The sequence below is a fragment of the Sphaerodactylus townsendi genome, linkage group LG04 (assembly GCF_021028975.2).
Source record: "Sphaerodactylus townsendi isolate TG3544 linkage group LG04, MPM_Stown_v2.3, whole genome shotgun sequence".
Lineage (NCBI taxonomy): Eukaryota > Metazoa > Chordata > Lepidosauria > Squamata > Sphaerodactylidae > Sphaerodactylus > Sphaerodactylus townsendi.
In genome coordinates this window covers 75,274,639-75,301,530 of record NC_059428.1, presented here as the reverse complement: position 1 = coordinate 75,301,530, position 26,892 = coordinate 75,274,639, and the positions used below count along the sequence as shown (strand labels likewise).

The 26,892-nt window shown below is 42.2% G+C and overlaps 1 protein-coding gene across 1 annotated transcript in view; it reads right to left on the bottom strand.

Annotated features, from left to right (window-relative positions):
* The window catches only part of CFAP47 (cilia and flagella associated protein 47), a 290,800-nt gene that overhangs the window by 81,206 nt on the left and 182,702 nt on the right, over positions 1 to 26,892 (bottom strand). Inside the window, exons 43-45 of the mRNA XM_048494089.1 lie at positions 21,104 to 21,215; positions 18,981 to 19,094; positions 17,875 to 17,966 (exon numbers count right to left, since the gene is read on the bottom strand). Of these exons, the coding sequence (XP_048350046.1) occupies positions 17,875 to 17,966; positions 18,981 to 19,094; positions 21,104 to 21,215 (318 nt within the window). The remainder of the gene's footprint in view (positions 1 to 17,874; positions 17,967 to 18,980; positions 19,095 to 21,103; positions 21,216 to 26,892) is intronic.

The window sequence follows — 26,892 nt, the reverse complement described above, 5'->3', positions numbered from 1 at the left end:
ATGGCCTGACATAAATAAGGTGTGACTCAACTTTAAAAGGAAGTATAGAACTGACACAGATTAATCTTTTTCTGCTGTGAACAGAGGCTTCATAACTAATCTAAATTCTATAAAGATAAATTTAATTGTGCTTTCAGAAATGCTCCATTATTTTTTAAAGAAATCTAAAATATTTGCTAGCATCTACTTTGATTATAAATTCCTGCTATTTTATTTACAGGTTACACATTCCAAATCTTTCAACGGCAATGGACTACACTGCCCTAGAATCAAAAATCAACAGACATTAGAAGATAATACAGAAACAGCTACTGATTTGCCTGGCCAGGCACCTCAGTCAGGATTCTCCCCCATTCAAGAATCTCCACTTCCACAAAATATGCACACATTTTTGGTACTAAATACATATTACAAAGAAGGACCCACAACAAAACATTGCAAAATATAATGAATTGTTGTCCTGTGGATTCTCACACAGAAAGATGTTAGAGAGTTTGCTCTCCACTGACCTCTTTTTAACCAGTCCTGTCACATAATTTTCCTATGTGGCAGCAATTCTGAGATTTTTGTTTGTTTTCTTTTTTTGGCTTTGGGAGGCTGCTTGTTGTTACTTCGGATTCCAAATAAGCAACAACCTTCTAAAACAATTAATATTAGAACTTTTGAAGGAAACAGCTTGGGAAACTGCAACAATTTACATTGCAGCAACTTAGATTATCTATGAAAAAGAATTCTGATGGCCTGTGGTTTTGTGAATAGATGTAGTTTTACATTCTTCTCTAGCAAGATAATATGCATTGACTTGCATGAGACAAATTTGGAAAAATGATTACAATTTTTCCAATATCTCCAATAGGCCACATTAATCTGAATTATTTGGTTTCATTTAAATATGAGTTAATGCAAAATATTCTTTCATCCCTGAAAATAATCTTGCTGTTCAGATGACATTCAATTGTAGCTTAACTTCTCTGGTTATTATAAGAATCCCAGGTACTCCACCTACCATGAGAACATAAGAGAGAGCCTGCTGGATCAGATCAGAGTCCATCTAGTCCAGCTTTCTGCTACTCACAGTGGCCCACCAGATGCCTTTGGGAGCTCACATGCAGGATGTGAAAGCAATGGTGGTACTGCTCCCAAGCAATTGGTCTGCTAAGGCATCTGCAATCTCAGATCAAGGAGGATCAAGATTGGTAGCCATAAATCAACTTCTCCTCCATAAATCTGTCCAACCCCTTTTAAAGCTATCCAGGTTAGTGGCCATCACCCCTCCTGAGGCAGCATATTCCAAACACCAATCCTTTTATTAGTCCTAATTCCTCCCCCCAGCATTTTCAATGTATATCCCCTGGTTCTAGTATTGTGAGAAAGAGAGAAAAATTTCTCTCTGTCGACATTTTCTACCCCATGCATAATTTTATAGACTTCAATCATATCATCCCCCTCAGCCGTCTCCTCTCCAAACTAAAGAGTCCCAAACGCTGCAGCCTCTTCTCATAGGGAAGGTGCTCCAGTCCCTCAATCATCCTCCTTGCCCTTCTCTGCACTTTTTCTATCTCTTCAATATCCTTTTTGAGATGTGGCAACCAGAACTGAATACAGTACTTCAAGTGTGGTCACACCTCTGCTTTATATAAGGGCACGACAATCTTTGCAGTTTTATTATCAATTCCTTTCCTAATTATCCCCAGCATAGAATTTGCCTTTTTCACAACTGCCATGCATTGAGTTGACATTCCCATGGAACTATCAACTAAGTTGCCCAAATCCCTTTCCTGGTCTGTGACTGATAGCACTGTGATAGTGTGTATGAGAAGTTTGGATTTTTGCTCCTATGTGCATCACTTTACATTTTGCTACACTGAACTGCATTTGCCATTTCTTAGCCCACTCACAATCAAGGTGCTCAATCAACTGAGCTAAAATACTAATTAACTTTGGTTGAATATGCAATCATATCTGCTCCATGCATATTCTTTCCTAGTTAATGGAGGAAAAATGTCTTAAAATGGGTGCAAAAGTTATTTTATGAATTTTGGGGCCAGGTAGAGACAAGAAAAACTTTTCCATAAACTTGGGGGACACCCAGGTATGTAGGAACATCTAAAAAGCTACCCATAATTGACAGAATGGTTTCTTCTCCCCTTCTTTCCCCAGAAATGAACTTTTCTGTGCTTGCACAGACCTCTGCCACCAGCCCCTGGCACAACTGGTGATAGCAGTTCTGTAGCAACTTGTGGATAGGGTTGGAGGAAGAACCACTGTCAACATTAGGCTCATTATTGCTGCCTCTCCTCAGCAACCTCTGAGGTAATGACACTTTGTTCAAAGGAAGAAGTGGCAGCAGGAAGAAGACCAGAAGAGGACCATGCCACCAGAAAAGGACATGCCACTATCTCCTGCTGTGGAACCTACTTTACCTCTCCTGCTGCAGCCACATAAAGGGTCAGTGTTGGTGTAAGTGATGGTGAGGGAAAAAAGAGAAAGAGTGACAGTAGGCATGGTGGGTAGGAGTAAGAGACAGAGAGAAAGAAATAGAAGGTGTGTGTATATGTTAAGCACTGTCAAGTCTTTTCTGACTTATGGCAAGCCTATGAATTAATTACCTGCAAAGTATCCTATTGTTAACAGCCTTGCTCAAGTTCTGCAAACCAAAGGTTGTACCCTCCTTGATTGAGTCAATCTATCTCGTGTTGGGTCTTCCTTTTTTTTCTACTGCCTTTGACTTTGTTAGCATTATTGTATTTTCTAGTGATTTTAGTCTTCTCATCATATGACCAAAGCATAAAAACCTCCGTTTAGTTATTTTAGCTTCTAAGGAGAATTCAGGTTTGCTTTGATCTAGAACCCACTTCTTTGCTTTTTTGGCAGTCCATGGAATCTGTAAAACTCCAATATCATATTTCAAAGGAATATACTTTCTTCTTGTCAACTTTCTTCTTCATCCAGTTTTCACATCCATACATAGTAATGGGAAACATTACAGTATGAATTATCTTGATCATGGTCTACAATCATACACTTAGGCTGCAATCCAAAGGATGGGGGGCTGAAGCTGCATTGGAAGCAGCAGGATGGTTACACTGGTGCCAGTGCCAGAGCCACCAGCACCATGCCTAGTGGCACAAATACCGGTGAAGAGGGACTTACCTTGATGGTGGGGCACCACATTGTTCTGCAGTGTAGGAATCCGAATATTTTCCTCCATGCCATCACTCCTGCACTGCAAAAGGCTGTGCCAGCATGGGTGGGGGGGACGTGTTGCGAGGGGTGAAGCTGAATTTAGTTGGCTACCACAGGATTTTTGGCCCAGGAATGCTCCACTTCAGCAGCGCAGACTTATGCCACCAAAAAAGGTGGCATTAAGTCTTGTGCATCTATGAGTTTTCTTGGGAGAGAAACTAGTTTCTCCTCCTCCCTTCGGTGTCTGTGCTGCCGATTGCCTCTTTGGAGGTAGTGCTGTGGCGATGTCCTGGTTGCCACTCTACCACACCCCCTTTGGATTGGGATACCCAGGAGCTCCTTCTAGGCTATCTTCCCAGCCTCAATCTCCTTGTGATTTCTTACTTGCAGTTTCCCTTCTGGTTCTTGATGGAGCCAAGAAACAGAATATCTTGGAACAATTTGAATTTCTTCTCTGTCAACCTGAAAGTTGTGTATTTCACTAGTAGTCATTATTTTTGTCTTCTTGAAAGTTGTATAGTCATTATTTTTGCCTTCTCAGTCCTTTAATTTTCATCAGTAATCATTGCTAGTCTCCATTATTTTCTGCGAATAATGTGGTGTCATCAGCATATCTCAAACTGTTACTGTTCCTTCCACCAATTTTCAGCCCAACTGCATCTAAATCTAATCCAGCTTTTCATATGATAAATTGTGCATATAGATTGAAGAGATAAGGGGATAAAATACACACTTGTCTGTCACCTTTGCCAACTGGAAACTGTTCTGATTCTCTACATCCTGTTCTAATAGTTTCCCCTTGTCCCGAGTATAGATTGTACATCAAAACAATTAGATATTGGGGTACATCTTTTTAAAAAAACTCTATGGTTTTTCATAATTGTAGTCTGTACCTTTGCTGTAAGCTATGAAACACAAGCTGATTTTCTTCTGAAAATAGGTGTTTAGAAACATATGGACTGATAGGACAACTCACTTTTAAGTGCCTAGCGCCATCTGTGATGCAGCAGTGGATTTTGAGTGAGCTCAGAAGCCGCCACTCTGTAAGAGAGAATGCTAAGATTTCCAGTTCCTAACTTTTCCTAACTCTGATCCATTCAGTCAAGGCAAATTAAAACTATACAAAACAGCAAAGGAAGCTTTAAGTATGCTTTGAAGCCTCCATTCTATCAACAAGAATGTGGCTGCTTATAAATCCCTATTTGTTTCCCTCCTCCTCATTTCCCTTGCAAGGTCAGTTTAAAAAAGGGAGGGAGGGTGAAAACTGGTAGCAAGAAGAACTATGGGTGGTAAAATCCCTCAAGCATTATGCTTCCAGATTGTCAGAAAGCTCCCAGAAAAATCCAAACATTTGTTTTGAAAGAGCTCTGAAAAAGGATGCTATAAATCAGGATCAGGTATTGACTCCAGATATAAATGCTAGAAAAATGTTGAAAAGTATGCTATTAGAGGTAGGGTATTAATTGCTTTTCTCTTTCTCTTATCTAAAGTTGCAGACCCCCATTAGGGGTGGGGAATACCCTGTTTTTTGGTTTCCTCCCCACCTGTGCATCACTTACAAGGCATAAAATGATGTCTAGGCCTTGATGGAAACAACATGATGATATTGTTGCCAGAAGTGGTGTCATCACAAGGGAGATGCTCTGGTATTTGAGTAAAACTCTATGGTAAAAACAGTGTCTACCATAAAAATTTATTCTGAGTCACCTTTTTCCTCATGCATAATGTTTCTGTTGGTCTTCTTTCTCAAGTCGACTCCCAATTCAATTATTGGACTATATTTTTTTAAAAAAAGTCTAGCCCTTTTAAAGTCATAACTCTACAAGAGAAAGGGGTCAGGATATGGAAGCTGGGAATTCAGAGAACCTGCTGGCCATATTGCTACAGCAGTATATTGCAGCCATGAAATCAATATATCAGTAAGCATGCACAAAATAAATAAAGGGAGTGTGTAATGTGACACCACTGATGGTACCACCAATGACAACAGCACTCTTCCTTAAAATTCTTGTCTAAGGACCACATGGAAGAAAATAAACTGACACCACAACTGTGAAGATGCAGAGGAAGGACAGACATATAGAAAAGCTGTGGCCAAACCAATTCCAGTGCTTGTGAATTGACTTTCAAGAAAATCAGGAGTAAGTTGAGTGGAAAAGTAATAAATTTGCTAACACTAATCTTAGCAAGGCAGTGGAAAACAAATGCATTCCCAGTAGAAGGGATTGGCTAAGAATGATTTAGGGTGTAATAAAAATTGTGAAATTAGAAGCATTGTAAAAAGGTTAAATTCTGGGAAATTAGCTGGTAGTCATTGCCATGTTATATAGAAAAGGAGATAGTATGCTTATACATTTAATTAACTCCAACAGAGCATGCTGTGTTCATAGTATTTATTATGTTTATTGTATTTAGAAATCTATTGTAACACTGTATTTTGCATTCATCCAAAATAAGGATAATAATTTACATCTTAAAAACTTAAAATTACAAATCACAGTCTATAACATGTTATGGGGCTTGTTTCCGTTAGATCTTACCCTATTGTGAGGAAGGGACAAAGATCACAGAATCCTATGATTGAAAAACACCAGGTCATCCTATGTCAAATTTCTCCCAAGTGCTCTTTCCTCTTCTCCCTCCTGTCTCCTACCAAGCAATTTTAATGCATGTTATCCCAAATCCTCTGCATAATACTATCATGTCAACAACAACAACACAAGCCTTTATTGGCATATAAATACTATCATGTCAGTTCATGGCGTTGCAGTAATTAACTTTGTTCTAATGTAAAGAAAATTAATGTAATCAACATTACTTCTTGAAAAACATTATGTCAATATATACTTCCAACCACAGGACGTTTTTGTTGAACTGCTACACAATATATTCAATTCCCTCATTTTTACAAATCTTTCTAGTAAAACCATTTTTTTTTTACAAACACTCATAGGCCAATTACGTACAAGGTATTTGCTGTGTGGTGCAAGCAAATGTCCACAGTGGTAAGATTTCTTGTATGGACATATTTCCTCTAACCCTGCTTTCACTTTCCACTCTGTTTGCAGCACATTTTTAATTTTGCTTCGCTTTGTCAGAGCAGGACAGATTTCCCAGTGGGTAAAGTTTTGCCCCTGGCCTTTTTCCTTGGCTCGCAGCCAGTGAGTCTAGTGTTATTCCCCCCACCACTCCCCTGCATTGCTTTGCATGCTTTCCCTATTGCCCTCCTCCCTGTTGCCAACTACTTCCCGTACCTTGTCCTGCTGCAAAATTTCTAGATTTTAAAGACAGATTTAAATAACCATATTGATAAGTTGATAAATCAATACTAACACTAAAAAAGTAAATATAGTAGGATTAGTTGATCAGTCCAAACACCTGATTTGCCCCTGCATTTGATCAACAAACTGAGATGTCTCCAGTCTTGTTGTTTTATACATAAGCAATCAGTGATTCCAGACCACAATGAGAAAAGTCCATTGTTCTTGATGCTTGGGTTTACAGCACATTGGCAGATGGACGATAGTAAACCTGGGGAGCTTAGCAAATGGTAGTTCATGCTATCCTTTTGTGGTTTTGCAGATTGCATGCCACCATTGCTCCCCCCCCCCTCACTTCCTGCCTTAAAAGATCATCACTGGTTGGGCAAAATTTACAGATGCTGTATTCAAAACTTTTCTTTAATAATTTGCCTTTTTATATCAATATATAGATTTATTGATAGATTGATATATCAATCTATTGAGAAGAATAGATAAAAATTAAAGATTCTATTAAAAATTAAAGCACGCATGTGCGATAGAGAACCTGCAAAACATTGCTCCTCTTGGATGCAAGCAAAAAGCCAACTGATGTGTAATGCCTGATCTGCAGCAAACGGGGCGGTGAGTAATAATGCCAAACATGCCCTGAAACAAAGGCCTCTTGAGCTCATGCAGAATAATGCACTTTCAATCCACTTTCACAGTTGTTTGCAAGTGGATTTTGCTATTTCACACAGTAAAATCTAGCTGCAAAGTGCATTGAAAGTGGACTGAAGTGCATTATTCTGCATGTGCAGAAGGGACCAAAGACTCCCTGGCAAATTCTCTTTGATGTCATGGGAATCTCACCATATGTAATCGGCCATAGTGTTTGTACATCACTCCCTCCCAAACCCTAATTGTTTTAAGTCTTACTGTTTAACTTAGCTCTCAGAAAGACATATAAGCCTAGAGCAGTTCCAGTCACTGAAAAAGACTTGCTGCACATTTACACCAGTGAATCAAAACTTGTCTCTATTTCAACATCTTCATTCAGCTAGTTCTTACATTTCACACAGCATTTTAACATAGACAAAAATGGAATTTTCTCTAATGGTGTTCAGTCAACCTTCATCTGTATTTATATACTTCAAATTAGGCCCAAGGCACTCAGAGTGTAAGAAATCAGTTGGCTAATTTTATATATTTAAAGCTTACCGAAAGATGACAGCTAATTATACATTAATAAAAATGTGTGTGCTGGTTATTGATATTTATGCCATTCTTTCTTATAAATATTCACACATACCTAACAATACAGTAAACAGTCCACAGACAACTATTGCATTGGAAAAGTGTGTATTTTTATGATGTACACCTGCTCCCTAGTGATGCACCACGGAACTATTGTAATACTTTGCAGCCATTGTTTCTTTAGGGTCACTCTAGACATAGTCCTTTATGCTCCTTTTGATAACTACTATTTCTATGAGCCATCAAGGTGATTGAATTTGATTTCGATCAATAGAGCTTTTACTTAAAATGATTAACAGTTGGCCTCCCAAAGTTTGTGTTGTTTGTTCAGAAATGCAACAATTGCTCCTTCATGCAGCTTAGATTTTTAGGTCGCCAGGAGTTGGGAAAGCAATAAAAAAGTCAATCTGAACTTCATAACTCAGTTTTCAGAAAGAGTATGTTCAACAACATCCACTTTAGAATTTATAAAAAGCATAACAATTGTCATGGAGGCATGCACTTTCATTTATTAAAATACAGAGTTGTGAGCACTTATATATACATTATGATTACTGAAATGAGTATTATATTTTAAACATTCTAAAAGTAATGCTGAAAATATTCTGTATCAATAGCTTTTAAATCCCTTCAGAAAGCACAGTTCTATTTGTTAGCTAGCTACCCTGCATATACTTGAGTATAAGCCGAACCGAATATAAGCTGAGGCACCTAATTTTACCACAAAAAACTGGGAAACTTATTGACTCAAGTATAAGCCTTTGAACTTGACTCAGTAGCAGCTAAAAACAGAAGATTTGGGAGCAAGATGAGATAGAGTTGCTTAACAGAGTTTGCATTAGGGATGAGCAGCTTTCCAACATCTTGGAACACAAATGAACCACTGTTTTCCTCCAAATGTAGAATAATTATGGGATTCATAGCCATGCCAGCCTAAACTTTGCTCCAAAGAAAGTCTTTGTCTTCAGCAACATCAGTATTTGGCAGTAAACTACTGTATGAAGAATTGTATTCATCTAGAATGCAATGCACCAATAACCCTTAGAAGAGAAATGCCTTGGGGGTTTTTTAACACACACACACACACACACACACACACACACACACACACACCCTAGTTGTAATGCTATGCAGGCTGTCCTTACAGCTTGTTTTTACGGCTCTCTGGTGAGTTAAAAAAAAGCAGCAACATGCTTACCGGATCCCCACAGCAACCCCAGCTCCGGACGGCATCTTGGAATTACCGTATACACTCAAGTATAAGCCGAGAGGGACTTTTTCAATATAACATTAAAAATGTGCTGAAAAAGTTGGCTTATACTCGAGTATATACAGTAGTTTATTGTGGGCCACTTTGCTCTCTAACAGGACCCACTTACACTTGAAGCCTGCTGGATGACCTTGGCCTTGAGACAGTTCTCTCAGAACTCTCTGAGCTATACCTACCTCACAAGATGTCTGTTGCAGGGAGGGGAAGGTGATTATAAGCTGTTTTGAAACTCCTTAGAGAAAGTGGGGTACAAAAACCCATTCTTCTTCTTACGGCACATGTCTATTAAATACAGCTCAGATAATCTGAATGCAACCACTATTTATAAGGATAATTTTGTGTCAGTTTCAAATAAAAATAAAAGATTAATCCTTATATTTGGTCTGATTAATAACAGAGACATCATTGTCTTATTTTTTTCTTTGCAATTACTTTCTCTGTGCAATATTTGTTATGATGGCAAGGACAGTTATGTTCAATAACTAGTTTATACAGTTCAGTATACTAATACATGATCTCAGTCTAGTAAGAGCAGATTTTTTTCTGCCACCTATTTAGCACCTACAAAGAAGCCCTTGAGAGCCTACACCCTTTTCCTCCTTGCAGCTTAACCTACCTATTTACCTGGCCCACCCATAGTCACAAGTTACTTTATCTGGTTTGTATCCATTAATGCCTTTTCATTTACGCCCATTCAGTATACTGTTCAAAGCTTTTAGTTCCATTTGCATTTACAAAGAAGCTAATGTTGAAATGTTTGTTTAGTTTTGCTTTTTTTTCTAATCCAAGAAAGATATATTGCAGCAAACTACACAGTACAGAGATTGTTACTATGGTTATTAATAATATGCAGGTCTGCAGCTCATATATAAGGAAGCATCTCTTTTGACACGTGGGAATAGACACACCCTTGTCTCAATAAATTCATCAAGAAGTAGAAGCAAAGATGGCCATTATATGTGCATGTGGAACATATCTATATTAAAATTCAACTAAGAAAATAAACTTCTTTTTTAAAAATTAAGCACATTCAAATACAGCTGGAGATTGTGTTTGCTTTTTCATGCACAGCAAGCTCACTGCATATGAAAATAAGGTATTTTATGTTTGTTTTGCCACTTTCCCCTGAACAGCTATATTGTTTCCCCTGGCTGTCAAATGAGAGTAATAGGTTATATACTAAAACAACCACCTTTCTGTTTCAGCTACAAATTTGACTGTTGGACAGTCTGTGAAACAGGGGTGATATTTTTATAGTGCATAAATGACTTGTGTACAGAAATGTTTATTTAAAAGCACTCTCTCACTGAATGTGTTTGATTATTTTGTGCTATCTAACAGAAATATCTGTTTTTGACAAAAACAAGACACCGCAGTCGGGGAGCGCTTAAGAAATCAACATACCCATATTTTCCGGCATATAAGACAACTGGCCGTATAAGACAACCCCCAACTTTTCCAGTTAAAATATAGAGTTTGGGATGTATTCACCATATAAGACTGTAGCCAACCCTCCTGCCCCTTCCCGGGTGCTGGGATCCCTGCCTCACCCCTGTGTCAGGGGGGTGGACTAGCTGTGACAGCCTTTGAAGCCACAGCATGCTAAGTTGTTGGGTAAACCAGCAAGCCCAAGCCTGTCTTGCCTGGCACTGCTGTCCCTGAGAGAGAGAGAGCTTCACAGGTCTCTTCTCCTTCTCTCTCAGTCCCTTCCTCCTTCCCCTGTATATGGTTTTCTCCTGCCTCTTCTTCCTCTTCCTTTCTCTCCTTGTCTCTCTCTCTCCTTCTCTCCTTCCTACCCTCTCCTCTTCTCTCCTTTCCAGCCTCCCCACATTCAGCTGTCGACCTCCCTCACTCCTCTCCCTTCGCGGCCCTACCTTTTCTTCCTCCGTGTTTTTTATCCCCTCCTGACTCTACTCCGCCAATAAAGACCCCTCCCCTGCTCTGCCCCACCTCCCTCCCAACCTCCTCGCCTGTCCAGCCAGTCTCGACGGTCATGGAACCCCGCCTCCCACTTCATCATAGGCCTGCCCTCGCAAGGACGCAGGTCTGCGTGATCACTTGGGCGGTACCCGGCCCGCCTTGTCAGCGGCACCTGGCTCCATCCTCTCGGGTCCACTGGTTCCCAGCCTGGGAGAACAGGAGGGCTGTCTGTCTGCCACCTCCCCTCCATGTCCCTGCACCGGCCTGGCCCTGTCATGACAGGGTCCCGCCGGCAAGTCTGCCAAGTCCAGCCAGTCTCAGGAGGGGTTGGTCCCCTTTGGCCAGTTCAAGGTGGGGAACCCCTTCTGCAAGCCCGAGGAGGGGTGGGTCTCTGCCAGCGAGTCCGGGGAGGGGAGGTTCCCCGCTCCCAGACAGCCGCATACGGCAGGGATACGGCCACGGCTGTTTTTGAGCTCCCCCCACCATATGCGGCAACCGTAGATTCTCCAGTCTGGCTTTCAGCACCCGCCCTATAAGACGTCACTCGGCGTATAAGACGGCCCCCGACTTTTGAGAAGATTTTCCAGGGTTAAAAAGTAGTCTTATACGCCAGAAAATACAGTACTTTAGAATCATATCCTCAACAGACCTTTGCAAAACACCATCCCATTTTGCAGGAATTCCATTTTATAACCAGTACTTTCACAAATCCAAACACTGTAAATTCCACAGTTGAGATAAACTAGATCTTATTTGATATTATTCTCATTTAGAATTTTCCTTCACCAGATTGTCCACTCCTTTTTACAAACCAACATCCACTGTATTGTTGAGTACTTGCCATCCACTTTGATAAGAAGGTGGGGGAGAAAGAGAACTGCTCGCTCACCTTCTGACCTCCGACCTATCCTGAGGAACGTAGGTGGTAGGGTTCAGAGAGACTCCGCTTCGTCATTGGTGCTGATCAATGCCAGGTCCATAAATAATAAGACCACAGTTCTCCGGGATTTTCTCGGGGACCTGCAGATGGACCTGGCTTGCATCACCGAGACCTGGGTGCGTGAAGGGGAGCCCGTAGCCTTAGGCGAGGTCTCACCCCCGAGGTTTCTTCAAGGCGTGCCTGCACCAGCGTCACGTAACACGGGCCGGGGAGGCGTGGCAATGTTCATCCGTGATGCTATCCCTTTTAGGGCAGCCCCAGTCCCGGAGATCGATGGCTTGGAGTGTGTTGGCCTAGAGTGGTTGGCCCAGGAGAGGTTGGCTGTTCTCCTGGTGTACCGGTCGCCTAGCGCACCGGGAGATAGCCTGCCGCGGCTGCTGGAGGTGGTGGCGGACTGGGCGTTGCGGTTCCCCAGGCTTATTGTTCTGGGGGACTTCAATGTCCATGTCAACGCCACCTCATGTGCGGTGGCTGCGGACCTGGTGTCATCCATGGCAGCACTGGGCCTCTCCTTAGTTAACTCTGGCCCCACCCATGAGGCTGGACACACACTGGACTTGGTCTTTGGGTCGGGGGTTAATATGGTCATATCTTCTATTGATAGGGTGCCATGGTCTGACCATTATGCCCTGAAGGTTCGGATGGACGTGCCACAACAATCCTGTCTAGGCGATGGGCAAATTTTTGCCCGCCCGCGGAGACTTATGGATCCTGTTGGATTCCTGAATGCTCTGCGGGACTCTGAACCCACCGGCACCCTCGATGAGCTAGTGGAAGACTGGAATTCCCGCCTTTCCGATGCCATTGAGGAAGTTGCTTCCCGGCGTTCTCTACGCCCCCGCTTGCGGCTGGCTCCTTGGTATACTGAGGAGCTACGCCGTATGAAGCGCAAACTTAGATGACTAGAGCGAGTGTGGAGGAAAGCTCGTGATGAAGCTACACGAACATCTTATAGGACGTTTATGAAGGCCTATGAGGTGGCGACGAAGGAGGCGAAAAGAGTGTTTTTCTCCTCCTCCCTCGCGTCTGCTAGCTCTCGCCCAGCACAATTATTTCGTATTATTCGGTCTTTGACCTCACTGTCTGAGGGGTCTACAAATTGTCAATTGGCTCTTAGCTGTGAGGCATTTATGAGCTTTTTTTGCAGATAAAGTCATGTCGCTCCGCCAGGACCTCCCTGCCACCTTAGAGACAATACGTGAACTGGAGGCACCCTTGCCGTCTTCTGGCCCTTGTTTGACCCAGTTCTCCCTGCTCTCGGAAGCCGCTGTTGACAGGGCCCTAGATGCTGTTAGACCTACTACCTGTCCTCTGGATCCGTGCCCCTCCTGGCTTATTAAAGCATGTCAGGCAGAGTTATGACCCCACCTGTTGAGTATCATCAATAACTCCCTTAAGCAAGGAGTTTTCCCTGGTGGGTTGAAGGAGGCAGTGGTCCGCCCACTCTTGAAAAGACCATCGTTAGATCCGGGTGATCTGGCCAATTACCGCCCCGTCTCGAATCTTTCGTTTCTGGGGAAGGTAATTGAGAGAGTGGTGTTGGAGCAGCTTCGGGGTTTCCTGGAGGACACATCGGCTTTTGATCCCTTTCAGTCCGGTTTCCGTGCTGGGCATGGGACGGAGACTGTTCTCGTCGCCGTCACAGATCAGCTCCGCTTACAACTTGACCGAGGCGGATCGGCGCTGCTGGTCTTGTTAGATCTGACCGCAGCGTTTGATGTGGTCGATCACGACCTTTTGACCCACCGCCTAGCCGCTTCCGGGGTGCGGGGCACTGTCCTTGAATGGATTGCCTCGTTCCTCCGGGACCGGACTCAGCAAGTGTGGTGTGGGGACCAAGCTTCCCAGAGGTGCTCACTTTATTGTGGTGTACCTCAGGGGGCGCTGTTGTCCCCACTAGTATTTAACATCTATATGCGACCCCTTGCTCAGTTGGTGCGGAGCTTTGGGCTGACGTGCCATCAATATGCTGATGACACTCAGCTCATTCTGTTGATGGAGGGGGGAGCGGCCGCCGCCCCTGCAGCTCTCCAGCATTGTTTGGGGGCCGTGGCTGGTTGGTTGAAACAGAGCAGGTTGAAACTGAATCCAGCAAAGACGGAGACCCTTTGGTTGGGTCGTGGGGGGGAGAGGGGGAACTTCCAGCCGCCAGAGTGGGGGGGGACTATATTGGCACCAGTCCCCTCTGTTCGCGACCTGGGGGTCCACCTGGATTCGTCTCTTTCAATGGAGACCCAGGTGGCCCATATAACCCGGGTCGCATTTTACCATCTCCGCCAGGCCCGACGGCTGGCCCCCTTCCTTTCTCAAGCTGACCTGGCCACTGTGGTCCATGCAACGGTCACCTCCAGGTTAGACTATTGCAACTCGCTCTACGCGGGCCTTCCTCATGCGCTTGATCTTCGAGATTAAAATGGTCCAGAATGCAGCGGCTCAGATGCTTACAGGAAGTGCCATGCGAGAACATATAACTCCTGTGCTCAGCCGCTTGCACTGGCTACCAGTAGAATAATCGAATCACTTTCAAGGTGCTGGTATTAACCTTTAAGGCCTTACGTGGCCTGGGACCTCCGTACCTGCGTGGACCGCCTTACCCCATATGTCCCGAACCGCCTCTGCTCTGCTCCGGCGGAGGCCAATCTACTGGTGATCCCTGGCCCCTCAATGATACGGCGGGCCTCTACCAGGGCCAGAGCCTTCACAGCTCTGGCCCCAGCCTGGTGGAACGCTTTACCGCCACCTGTCCGGGCCCTGCGGGACCTTGCTGAGTTCCGCAGGGCCTGTAAGACTGAACTGTTCCGCCAGGCCTTTGGGGAGGCCAGCCGTTGATGAGGGCCCCCTCCTTCCCCTTTGTTCCCCCCCTCTTCTGATAACATCACTAAACCCTGCCGCCCTCTTGGGGTTGAGGGAGAACAGTGGATGCCATCTCATATTATTATTTTAATGCTGCGTTTTAATGGGGAAGGTTTATATTTTATCTTTAGAGCTTGTATTAATTAATTTAATGAATTTTAATTCAATTTGATATATTGTGCTCTATCCATGTTGTTCACCGCCCTGAGCCCTTAGGGGGAGGGCGGTCTATAAACCGAATATATAAATAAATAAATAAATAAATAAATAAATAAATAAATAAATAAATAAATAAATAAATAAATAACAAGGCCTTTACTTCAGTCCAGTCTTCTATGCCTGAAACTATCACACTATAACATTTTTTTTCCTTTTTCTCTAAAATTTGGCAGACCATTATGAATTGAGCAGACACTCTGCAAAAACAGCTTTAAGTGGCAAACAACGTTATTTAACATTCTTCTGTAATCATAAACTCAACTCAGTCGACTTGGAGAAGAAATACAACTTGGTAGAGAGTAAGAATGGATCTTGTATGCATAGTACTATAAAATCTGTTACACGTATCTCAAAAAAAATTAATTACTAATTCCAGAGACAGAAGTCCTTAAGTTCTGTTGCATGTATGCCACACTGAACCCTTCAAATGTCTGGATATAACAAAATCTTTGTGCAGAGGTTTAAAAGTATGTACATTCTATAGGTATATAGGAGAGTGGGACTGTATCTGCCCAGTGGTAGGATTCAGCAGGTTCGCACCACTTCAGTAGAACCAGTTGTTAAAATGATGGTTGTAAACAAACAGTTGTTATCGAAGGCTTTCTTGGCCAGATTCAACATGTTCTGGTGGGTTTTCCAGGCTATGTGGCTGTGGTCTGGTGGATCTTGTTCCTAACATTTCGCCTGCATTTGTGAAGATGCCAGCCACAAATGCAGGCGAAACATTAAGAACAAGATCCACCAGACCACAGCCACACAGCCCGGAAAACCCACCAGAACCAAACAGTTGTTAAATTGTTTGAATCCCACCACTGTATCTACAGCTCACCCCTGACCTTCACTTGAACACATGAAGATGCCTTATACTGAATCAGATCATAAGTCCATCAAGGCCAGTACTGTCTACTCTGCCTGAGACCAGGTTTCCAGGATCTCAGGTGGAGATTCTTCATACCACCTGATCCCTTTATACCCGGAGAGGCTAGGGAGTGAATCTCTGACTGTCTATATAAACAGTAAAAGTTCTACCATTGAGTCACAGCCCCTCCCCAGCCAAAAGTCTTCAGCAAGCCTTATGTATAAACAAATGTGTAAGAGAAAAGAAAAACTATAAAATATACTTTTTATTACACAGCACTTAATAAGTCATTCTTTTAAAGAAATTGTAGTTATTAGGGACTGTGTAATAAAAAGTATATGTTATATTTTCATTTTTCCCTTTTCTTTCAACCTTTTGGTTCCGAGCTTATTTTACAGATTGGAATTTGTTTCCCTGGAGTTTGATGGTTTAAACAAGTGTATGAAACATTCACACATTTAGCTGAACACCTGTAGCAAATTTATATACATAGACATGGACATAGGTAAGGTTCACTGAAAAGAAACTTTGGCTGAGTGTGCAGACATTGAGAATGAGGCTGGAATCAATGATCCCACTAACCTCTACGCGTATACAATGTATATGCTCTTTAACATCTACTCAGGACTACTCTTAACATGATCAGCCTTCTACACTGCAATTTGCATACTAGGTGGTTAAAGAGGAGGAGGGAAGAGTAGCAAGAGGGAGCAAAAGGCACCAGGGGGAAGGAAAGGCTGTCTTTTTTTTTGCTGCTGCTGCTGCTGCTGCTGCTGCTGCTGCTGCTGCTTCTGCTTCTTTTCCCTTCTCCTCTGCGACTTCAGATCTCTCGCTGCCACCACTCAGCTGAGAAGAGTTCTCCAAAGGTGCCTTCCTCTCCATTCCCTCATCAGTGGGTGGCAGCTTGGAGCAAAGGCAGGATATGCTTTCCACTCATTGCCTCAAGATGCTTGAAATTTATGATCTTTCAGCTGAAGTTGCCAACAAAGGAGTCAGGTCTGTTTTGGTCATTTGCCTCAATTCACCCCACTGCCAGAGAAGAACAGGGAAAACTACTTTTCTCACTCCCATCCAGTCTTTTCATCTCCACATATTTATTTGTGATTTTTAAATTGCCCTAGTTTGCCTCAAATAAATTATGAAGAGCCAAGGATGAATTATGAAAAGCATGTGTTTGTGCCTGGACATGTAAAGATTATTTTAAAAGGCTGCCTCATCTGCTGGTCTGGCCCTAAACTGAAAATGAAAAGCTAGCTACCAGATTCCTGCATATGCTGCTTGTTCCAGGGCACAACCAATTGCTCATGCCTAATGATGGTGGCAACCAGCAATGAGTAAGAGGAAACAAAAAGGGGGAGAAGTGCAGGGGGTAGCTAAAAGAAGCTGCATTTTGCTGGCTTTCTTCACAAGACGACAAAAGTTAAAATAAATTGGAACAATAGTTTCAATTCTATGAGCCTTGAACAAGCTGTCGTACTTTCAGAGGGGGAAAGGGCCCCACCTCCACAAATGAGGAACCAAAGGATGATGGCAGTTCTCTGCAACTTGTCTCCAAAGGTTATTGGCTGGGAGTGTTGTGTTCTGCTAGCTTGCAAGGATCTGATTGGCAGTGACAAATGCCATTTACTGCTGTTAACCTAAGTTTCGAAGATGAACCCATTACTACCAGCTAGCCGATTAGCATTTACCTGGTATGACATCGAGGCAGAAATAATGGCAAGATGATCCCTTACCCCATGTATTGGTGCAAAAGATTAACCACTCTGAAAAATGAATATTCAGACTTGCAGACTTGCAAACATAAAACCACCTCTTCAGATAGACTTCTCAGTCTTGCAAGCCCTGTGGAACTGAGCCAGGTACCTTCCAAAGCAGCCATTTTTCTCCAAGGTACTGGTCTCTGTTGCCGGAAGTTCCATTATAATTCTTTCTGGGAGATCTGTAGCTCTCACCTGAAGATTGACAACCCAAAGCCTGAAAGCAACCTCTGGATAACTTGACACTGCCTGACCTGCATGACTCAACTTGGCTTGGCTGTTTGCTACTGTTCAGCCACACAAAAACCATAAAATATTAAAAATACATAAATACATACTTACATACAAAATGTACATACATACATAAATCTTACCAGAGCTGCACATTCCACATCCAGAGTTTTTTCTGGTGTTGCTGCTATGCTATTTATCTCCAGTGTAAACCACACTTTGAAGTGCTTTTGCCCTACACCAATTAAAGAAAAAAGAAAAAAATGAATTTTAAGTTATCAACAAATCCTTTGTTTCAAGCCCTTTGTTCTTGGACTACCTCTCTGTGCTCAGTGTTGCTCTCTGAGAAAGGCTGATCATTTCTCTCTCAGACCTCTTCACTTCCGGAATGTTAATTATCACCCTCCCAATATCCTAATCTGCAGGGGCATAACGCCAAGGGGACGGAGGGGTGCGTGATGCACCAGGCGTGCGCTGGTGCAGGGCCATGGTGGGGGCATTCCAGGGTGAGGCAAGGGCATAGCAGGGGTGCAGAGTGCATGTGTGCCCCGGGCGCAGTTCCCCGTCGCTCTGGCCCTGCTAACCTATTCCTGGTACTGCTAATTCCTTTTATTTCTTAGGCCTTTTAAATCTGTGTGAGTAGTTTTTATTTTGATTTCCTTAAAAAATTGTAATTTCTTTGCTGCAATCTTGGTGTTAAATCATTTTTGGGAAACCGATGCCTGTATACAAAGGTGTTAGATCTCTTACCCATCTTTTACGAAGTCACTACGTATGAAGCATGGTTTGCCAATACCAACCCAATTTCTGAATGGATTACAAATATTTCTGAATGGAATTTTGAACTTACAAATATTGCAAGGAGAATTCTTGGACAGAACTAGAAAAAGTGGCATTTGTATGACTTGGAACTGGATTCCTGAATACAATATATTGATGTTTGAGTTCTTGTTGAAACAAATATAAGGAATGTTTTTGTAATGTATATAGGTTTATGTTAAAAACTTTATTGAAACATTGAGCCTGATTTGTGACGTATTTGTTGTGGTACAAAAGGAGAGAAGCCAAACCAAATCTGAAACTAAATAAATATCTTCACAAAAAAATAAACTGTTCTATACCCAAGCAGTATGCATTATTCAGAGAGGAACATGGCTTAGCATATAAAATATGCATTTCATTGAAAAATGAATTATGATGGGACATTTATATAGACTGATAATGAAATTACCCATAATAATAAACCAACCAGTGTTTGCTGCATTGACTGTTTGTAATTCCTGTTTGCCATCTGTCTTCTCCAGTAAGTTGTTAAGTTGACACTGCTGCTGCTCTCCATCTTCAGCAACAAATGAAATTATACCTAAAGCAAATAGTTACCAGATGTTCTATTAAATGAGGCATTTGTTTCATAAAATGAACTGATGCTGTGATATCAATGTTTGGAAAACCTTAAATATCAGACACAATTCAGAATTTTAATTCTAACTACATGTTGACACTGGCCACCTTATGTGATGTCACCCCATGGGTCAGTAATGACCTGCTGCTTGCACAGGAAACCTTTACCTTTTACCTACTATATTGTGCAGAAAAGGAAAGATGCTTGTTCAAAAATATATTATGCAGAAAATTCTGTGGTCCCCCACTAAGGATGAGGGTCGAAGGAACTTTTAGTAGAAAATGAAAAGTTGAGAACATGACATTCCAATTTTTTTTAGAAAAATGACATTGTGATCTGTTATGCAGGCATCACGGCTAATTTCATAATCATGACTGTATCACTTGATTTACTGTAGTGATGTATTTTGAACTAGCAGGCTCACACATCTCCTCCTCCTCCCGTGCAAATTACATCCTCTTTTCATCTAGGGCTTAACCATTGTTCAGAATTACAGATGTACTGATATGAACCATGACTAACATCAATGAAGGTTTCTATTTTGGAAGTATATTTTTTCTGCTCAGAGAATTCTGTGAAAACAAATCTCTTTGTCCTTTGCAACAGAAAATAATAGCACTTGGAAATCTCATAATGAAATTTAAGGAATATGAAATTATTTTGGAAATGGAAAATCAAGGATTCTTCTCTGGAGTTAAAAAATGGAGATGGACTGATAGTATTACACAGGGATACTGCAAATTTTGTGGCAAACACGTTTAATAGTTGAACATTTGGCAACTGAGTCTCACTTAAGAGGCCTATGTCATTTTCAGTTGAATTCAAAATAAACCTACCGCACACATTCTAGCTATCCCACCACTCCATTCCCATAGTTCCATGGGAAATCAGGAAAAATTAGAGAATACAGAACAGGGCCCCTTCCGCACAGGCCAGGGAGGCAGGGTCCCACGGGGGTACTTAACTTTAGTGGAGCCCCGGGACCATTCGCACATGCTCATTTGAGCAGCTGAGCAGCTGCCAAGAACGCATGAACGCATGGAGGAGCATCCGTGGTTCCCTTCCCCGCTGCCTCGTCCCTGCTTGCCTGCAAAGCTGTGCAGGGCCGACCACTCTGGGCCATGGAATGGCCCCTATCCCCCCAGTGCCTCTGAGAATGGGAGACAGGGAGTGGGTAATATGAGCATCGCTCAATGAGCAATCGTCTGTTTAAAGAGGCTGACAGCCACAGCCATTCACTCAGCCCCAGTTGTGCTCCACAGCAAAACTAAAGAATTGCTCATTGAGCGATTATTGTAAGCTGGTAAAAATGTCAGGTCTTTCAAACAAGCCAGTTGCCAGCCGGTAAGAATTATAAGCCGGTAAGAATGTCAGGTCTGTAATACCAGTAAGTCAATGTTTGTCCTGGAAAAAATCCTGGAAATAGTTTTCCTCATATCCAAAGATACAATAAAGAACTCTTAGATATCTGAATGGGGCAGATAAAGGCTGCTTTATTCATTTTGTTCAGGGGCATAGGTATTGTGAGAAAACTAGGAGTTCCTATAGGAAAATGGTCAGAGTTCTCTATACCAGTTTTGCTGCAGCTTCAGCTGACAGCATGGTAAGTTTCAGTAATTTAAATAACAGCTTGCCTCTTTGGCTGTGAAAATTGCTATGGTAAAAACAATACAGGAAATTCTGACTATGAATATTGTACCCTCATGAGCATAAATACGTTTGCTGGCTTGCAACCAAAGGTAGATTGGCATAGGAGGCCTAAAACTAGATTATAAGCAATCTAAATTGAAGTAATTTAAATATATATTGTTAAGGAAGACTTCTATAGGGAAAAAGCTTTCCTGATTGATGCTTTGACAAAATAGAGGTGAGAGTGAGGTAACTTCATCAGCGTTTATCTGCACCTTGAAGAATCACAAGGTAATTATGCAATACTTATAGTGCAGTGCTAAATTAAAATCAAATCACACCTTGAATTTCTCCACGTTTCCATGGATATATATTCAGAGTATAAGCAGCTATGTCACCAGGTTCTACAGTAAGAGTTGGATCACCACTTACTATCAAGAGATCTGAAGACACCTAGCATGACAAAAAGATAAACAAAATAAAAAGCGAAACAACCTTGAAAATGCTAAAGATGATGCTAAAAATGTAGCTCCAGGATTAAGATGAAGTACAAACATTTCATTTCTCTTAATCTTTCCTGCAGTGCCTAATTGACTATAGAATGAAGGAAATGCTTTCTGTGTCCTTTCAAATGTATCAGATTAAAAATTTGGTACTATTAATCAAGTTAGATATATTAACTCCCTGACCAACATTATCCAAGTAAAGCTGCAAAATCAGGACCACTGCTTTTTGCAGTTCATTAAGCTGTCTTTCATTAAGTATAAACATCAGGTGTTGTGCTGTGTGGTTTCCGGGCTGTATGGCCGTGTTCTAGCAGCATTCTCTCCTGACGTTTCGCCTGCATCTATGGCGGCATCTTCAGAGGATCTGATGTAGGAAAGGAAAGCAAGTGGAGTATATATACTGTGAGGTCAATAGGTGAGGCCATCTGAATAGAAGTAGCTTGGCATGTGAGTAACAATGAAGTCTGTAGCATGTGAGTCGCAATGAAGATAGCAAGGTCAATAGGTGAATGCATCTGAATAGAAGTAACCTGGCCTTTGTTCCCTTTGATTGCTATTATCTATAGTTGTCCTGTGTTTGTGTGGAGCTGATTAGTCACTGTCTTGATTCTAGTGTTTTTCAACACTGGCAGCCAAATTCTGTTCATTTTCATGGTTTATTCCTTCCTGTTGAAATGGTCCATGGGCTTATGGATTTCAATAGCTCCTTTGTGTAGTCTGATGTAGTGGTTGTCAGAGTGGTCCAGAATTTCTGTGTTTTCAAATAATATTCTGTGTCCAGGCTGGTTTATCTTGTGTTCTGCTATTGCTGATTTTTCTGGCTGAAATAGTCTGCAGTGCCATTCATGTTCTTTGATTCTTGTCTGACCGCTGCATTTGGTGGTTCCTATGTAGACTTGTCCACAGTTACATGGTATGTGGTAGACTTCTGCAGTAGCTAGAGGATCCCTCTTATCCTTTGCTGAACGTAGTATTTGTTGAATTTTCTTAGTGGGTCTGTAGATTGTTTGTAGGTTATGTTTCTTCACATGCCAAGCTACTTCTATTCAGATGGCCTCACCTATTGACCTCACAGTATATATACTCCACTTGCTTTCCTTTCCTACATCAGATCCTCTGAAGATGCCGCTACAGATGCAGGCGAAACATCAGGAGAGAATGCTGCTAGAACATGGCCATACAGCCCGGAAACCACACAGCACTCCAGTGATTCTGGCCATGAAAGCCTTTGACAATACATCAGGTGTTGTTTTCAGATACTAATCCTTCTTTAAAAAGAACTCTTTATTCATCTTGAACATTTACAAATGACTAGATTTCTTTTAAAATGAAAAGAAGTAACTTGCACTATAGAGATATTCAGGACAATTCTGTTCTTCAGTCTATTCATAAATAGGTTGCTTCACCGAATAAAGGATATGCAATACTTTACAACAATGGATATAACTAAAGCTTTCAGATCACACAGGCAGGTAGGATCACATAAACATATCCAAAGCCTGATCTCAAACATATTTAAGCTATTTAAGTTCAAACACTATTGAAATAGGGGCATATTTGGGGTGGGGGTGAGAAGGATCTTGTGACCTGGGAACCATTCACCCAGGTCACCTGGGGGGCATTTGGCTGTCCCCTCCTCCCACACAGGCCAGAAGGGCAAGTGGGGGCCAGGTGAGAAAGGCTACCAGCCAGGAGGAGCTGCCTGCCAGAATTCTCCCAGACACCACCCAGACATCTCACCATACCGCCCACCACCAGCCATGGAGTCCAGAAAATACAGCAGGTGGATGGCTGCCTTGGCTCTCTCGAGGCTCCTGTTCCCCTCTGTCTGGGAGTACGGTAAGGGCTGGGTGTGCCTTTTCCTCCCCCCCCCACTCTTTCTCTTCCTCTTTTTTCTCAACCCCCCCCCCTCTTTCCTCGGCAGAACAGTACTGGTGAGTGGGGGCTGGGCGAGTGGGGAAAGGAGGCTTCAGTTCTCCTCTTTGTGGAGTACAGGAAGGGCCTGTTACGGCCTTAACAGGGAAGGGGTTTTAGGAAAGGGATTCTCCACCAGCTGCTAAGAGTGCAACAGCACACTTTTGTTGAAGCAGCAGCTTACTCGTGAGTAGACCACCTTGCAGGATGCAATGCAAACAAGAACCGAAAGACACAGTCACCAGTGCAGTTCTGTTTATTGCTAACTACTGTCAAAGTGCTCCGCCAGACCACAGGTGTTTCCAGGCATGCATCACCCTGTTGTCTGTGCTTACTATATACAATTGAGGTGCCAATCAGGTGTCTTATCTGTCTTTGCACACGGTACACAGTTGTGCACACAGCCCTAATTATGCACACGGCACCTGCTAGAAAGAGGGTCCACCTGTCATCTAGATTTTGTCCATCTAAACACATGTTCTGCCAACTTTTAGGTTTTTAAGTAGCACAGGGGAATAAAAACTCACGTTGGCAGCGAGAGGTTGGCCGAGGGGATCTTTGGGACTGTATAATACGGGAAAGGGATTCTGGCAAAGAATATTCCACAGAGGAACGCAAGAGTCCAATTGAGTTTAAACGTTTTATATGAATTTAATTCAAAAATACAAACATACAGTAAGGCACAAGAGCACACACATTCAAGTTCTAGTATATAAAAAGGTTTGAAAGATAGATGGGAGGATAGAGAGGGAATGGGGGTTTGCAGGGTAATACGTTACCTAACGATTCTTAAGAGTAGACGAAGTAGAAGGCAGGGATTCCACGCCAGCACAGAAACCCGGTGAAGACAATATCGTGTCTCAACACTGACCAGACCAAGGGAGGTACAGGCTAATAATGAGCAAGGTGCTCCAGGTGAACTAAACCTTTATAGGGTAGATCGTTCTTTGGCGGGAAAGGGAACCAATCAGAGTAAGTTTCATTTCTGCAACATCTGTGCTGGATTTGGGGTGCTGACCTCAGTGAGTCAGCTCACCTAGTGCTAACCCCATGACAATAGGGCCAGAATTACATTGTTAAGCTAAATGAGGGAGGGCTGCAATACTCCCATGCAGATTAACCCTGTTGGGTCACTGCCCAAGATATTCAGATTTTGGCTGAGACCTTTGGACCTGGGAGAGGTAAGGGGCTTTTAGGAGAACCATTACAAAAGAAGGGGGAAATGCAGAGCAGTAAGTATTTGCTGCTGACCTGTGTTTCTGAGAGAGATAGAGAATACAGTATCTGCTGACAGGGTGACTTTCCATATCCTTTGTCTTTAACAGTTCCTATAGCAAGGTGTGGTAATCAAGCATGCTATTAACTCAAATGAGACCTCCAGGTTGCCAGGAGTAACTCATTATCTTAACTCAGCTTTTGTTAAGGCAGTTTTGACCTTTAGCTTGTGGTCAAGTGACCATGCGGCTACCTACACCCAGAGGAGTGTTTTTCCACCTGGCTTTTGCCAATATGTTTTAAAGTAAAATATATTTACTAATATTACTCTGGGGGTATCAGGGGCCATAACAGGCCAGGCAGCCACACAGACCGCTCGCCAGCCGGATGCTCACAGAAGGGGACAAAATCAGTTCTTGCCCCAGACTCCATTTTCTGTAGATATGCCACTGCTACCTATAATTCTAAAGAGAAGGGAAAAGAGTAGGAACTACAAATGTTAGCAAAAGGAATCACTTGATTCTTTTTTATTATTGTTATTATACTATCTTTTAAAAGTGTGGCTTTTTAAGCACAGTTTGACAGTGTCTAATCAACTGGTTTTGGACTCATTTTAAATGATTAATTGTGGTTTGAAGATTAACTGTAGTTAGTGAAATCCCTGAATTTTGGGCTAAACCAGTACCTGAGACCATCACCATAAATACAAAAAAGCTGGTGATTCACTATGCTATTAAAGAATTTCCAGACATACGCTTATGACCACGGTTCTGCTACCGAGAAGCCACTAGAGCAACAAAGGGGCATTTCAAAAGAACCTCAAAGTTGGCAGTTCTTGAAATTTGCAGAGCAAAGCCAATGCTGTGGGGGCATTGGGGCAACAACGTGGCAGACAAGCTGCAGCACTGGGAGCCGTGGAGAACTCCTGGCTGCACCGGAGTATTCTCCATGCTAACAATGGGGCAATTTGACAGTGGAAAATCAGCCATAGATTACTTCCATGACTGAGGGATACAGCACTGGCCTCATACAAAGCACAGCATTTTGATGGTGAAATCCAAACCTGTTGAACACCCTTCCATTTGTACTCCTTCTTTCAGATTTCGCCGACATATTAAATGCTATTATTTAAGATAGTATGCAGTTGGTGTTTTTTAAACCTTAGTTGCCCAACTTTTAAAAATTGCTGCTACTATTGTATTTATGGAATTTTGTTTAGTTACCCTAGATTCCTTTCATGTTTTTAAATTATTTACAACCATTAACTCATATGCCACTTCAGAATTTGTTGAAAAGTAGCCAAATGTTAAGCAGTGTTGTATTCTTATTTTTTAGCATTAGTAGATTGCTCCAACAGAGAAATTATCTAGCATATATGGAGACAACAAACTAAGTAATACACATTCAGTCAGTTCCAAGTGCCACAGCTAGGACATTACCTCAACCTGGACAAATGAAAGACCTTTGTGTGCATGATGCTATAGGCTGGTTTTGTTTACAAAAGAAAATTGTTGCTTATATAGGACATTTATCACAATACATAGTGATAAAGTTCATTACATTGTAGTTCATTACAATTAACCATTCTTTATTTTTATGCAACTTGCATAAGAAATTATCTTGACTCAACTGAAACTTAATCATAAAAAAATGGAGGTGTTACTAGTGGGGGAAGGTTTCACCCAGGAATTGGGGTGCCTCCTACCATGGATGGTGTTGCAGTCCTTCCTAAAGGATTAGGCTTGTAGCTTGGAGGGATGGTGGTACCTGTTGAACAAACTGGTGGCAGTGGTGGCCAGAGGTGTTGTGAAACAACCAGGGTCAGGGGCCTCATGCCCACCTCTGGTGGGGTATGATATTCTGTCTGCAGTCTGCACAGCCACAGTTAAATCAACACATCAAAAATGTATAGGTTGCCCTTGAATTATTTGACTCTTTTACAATCCCCAATCCAGTAGTTAATTGCCATCTGGTAGCTTAGCCAGTTCATCTGTCATCCACCTTCACCTTCATCAGGGTGCTGAGACCACTTTCCCAGTCCTTCTACAAGCTCCTTATGCTCCTGTCCTGGCTGCTGCACACTTTCTTGGGGATTAAGCCTGGGGGTAGCTAGTCAATAAATAATTTTTATAGCATTAACTTCAATGAGCCAAAGGCACAACCTGCTTCATTAGATGCCTGAAATGGGTCACCTAAGGGGTAGAAAGTATGTTGTAAATATTTGAAGAAAGTATGTTGTAAATATTTACTCCCCCCCCAAAAAAAAATGCAGTTAAAAGGCCTAGCAATGCAAGCAAGAGCATTCATTGCCCAGTACAAATGAAAGAAAGATTTCAGCCAATTAATACAAATTCCAGTAACTGTGGGTCTGACCCACATCAAGCTAGAAATCACTGGTGATAAATATAAGATCAATAGTACAAAACCTAAAAAGGGAAATTTCTTTTTCGTTATTCATAGCAACTGTTCAGACCAAAGTGTCAGATTTGTTATTA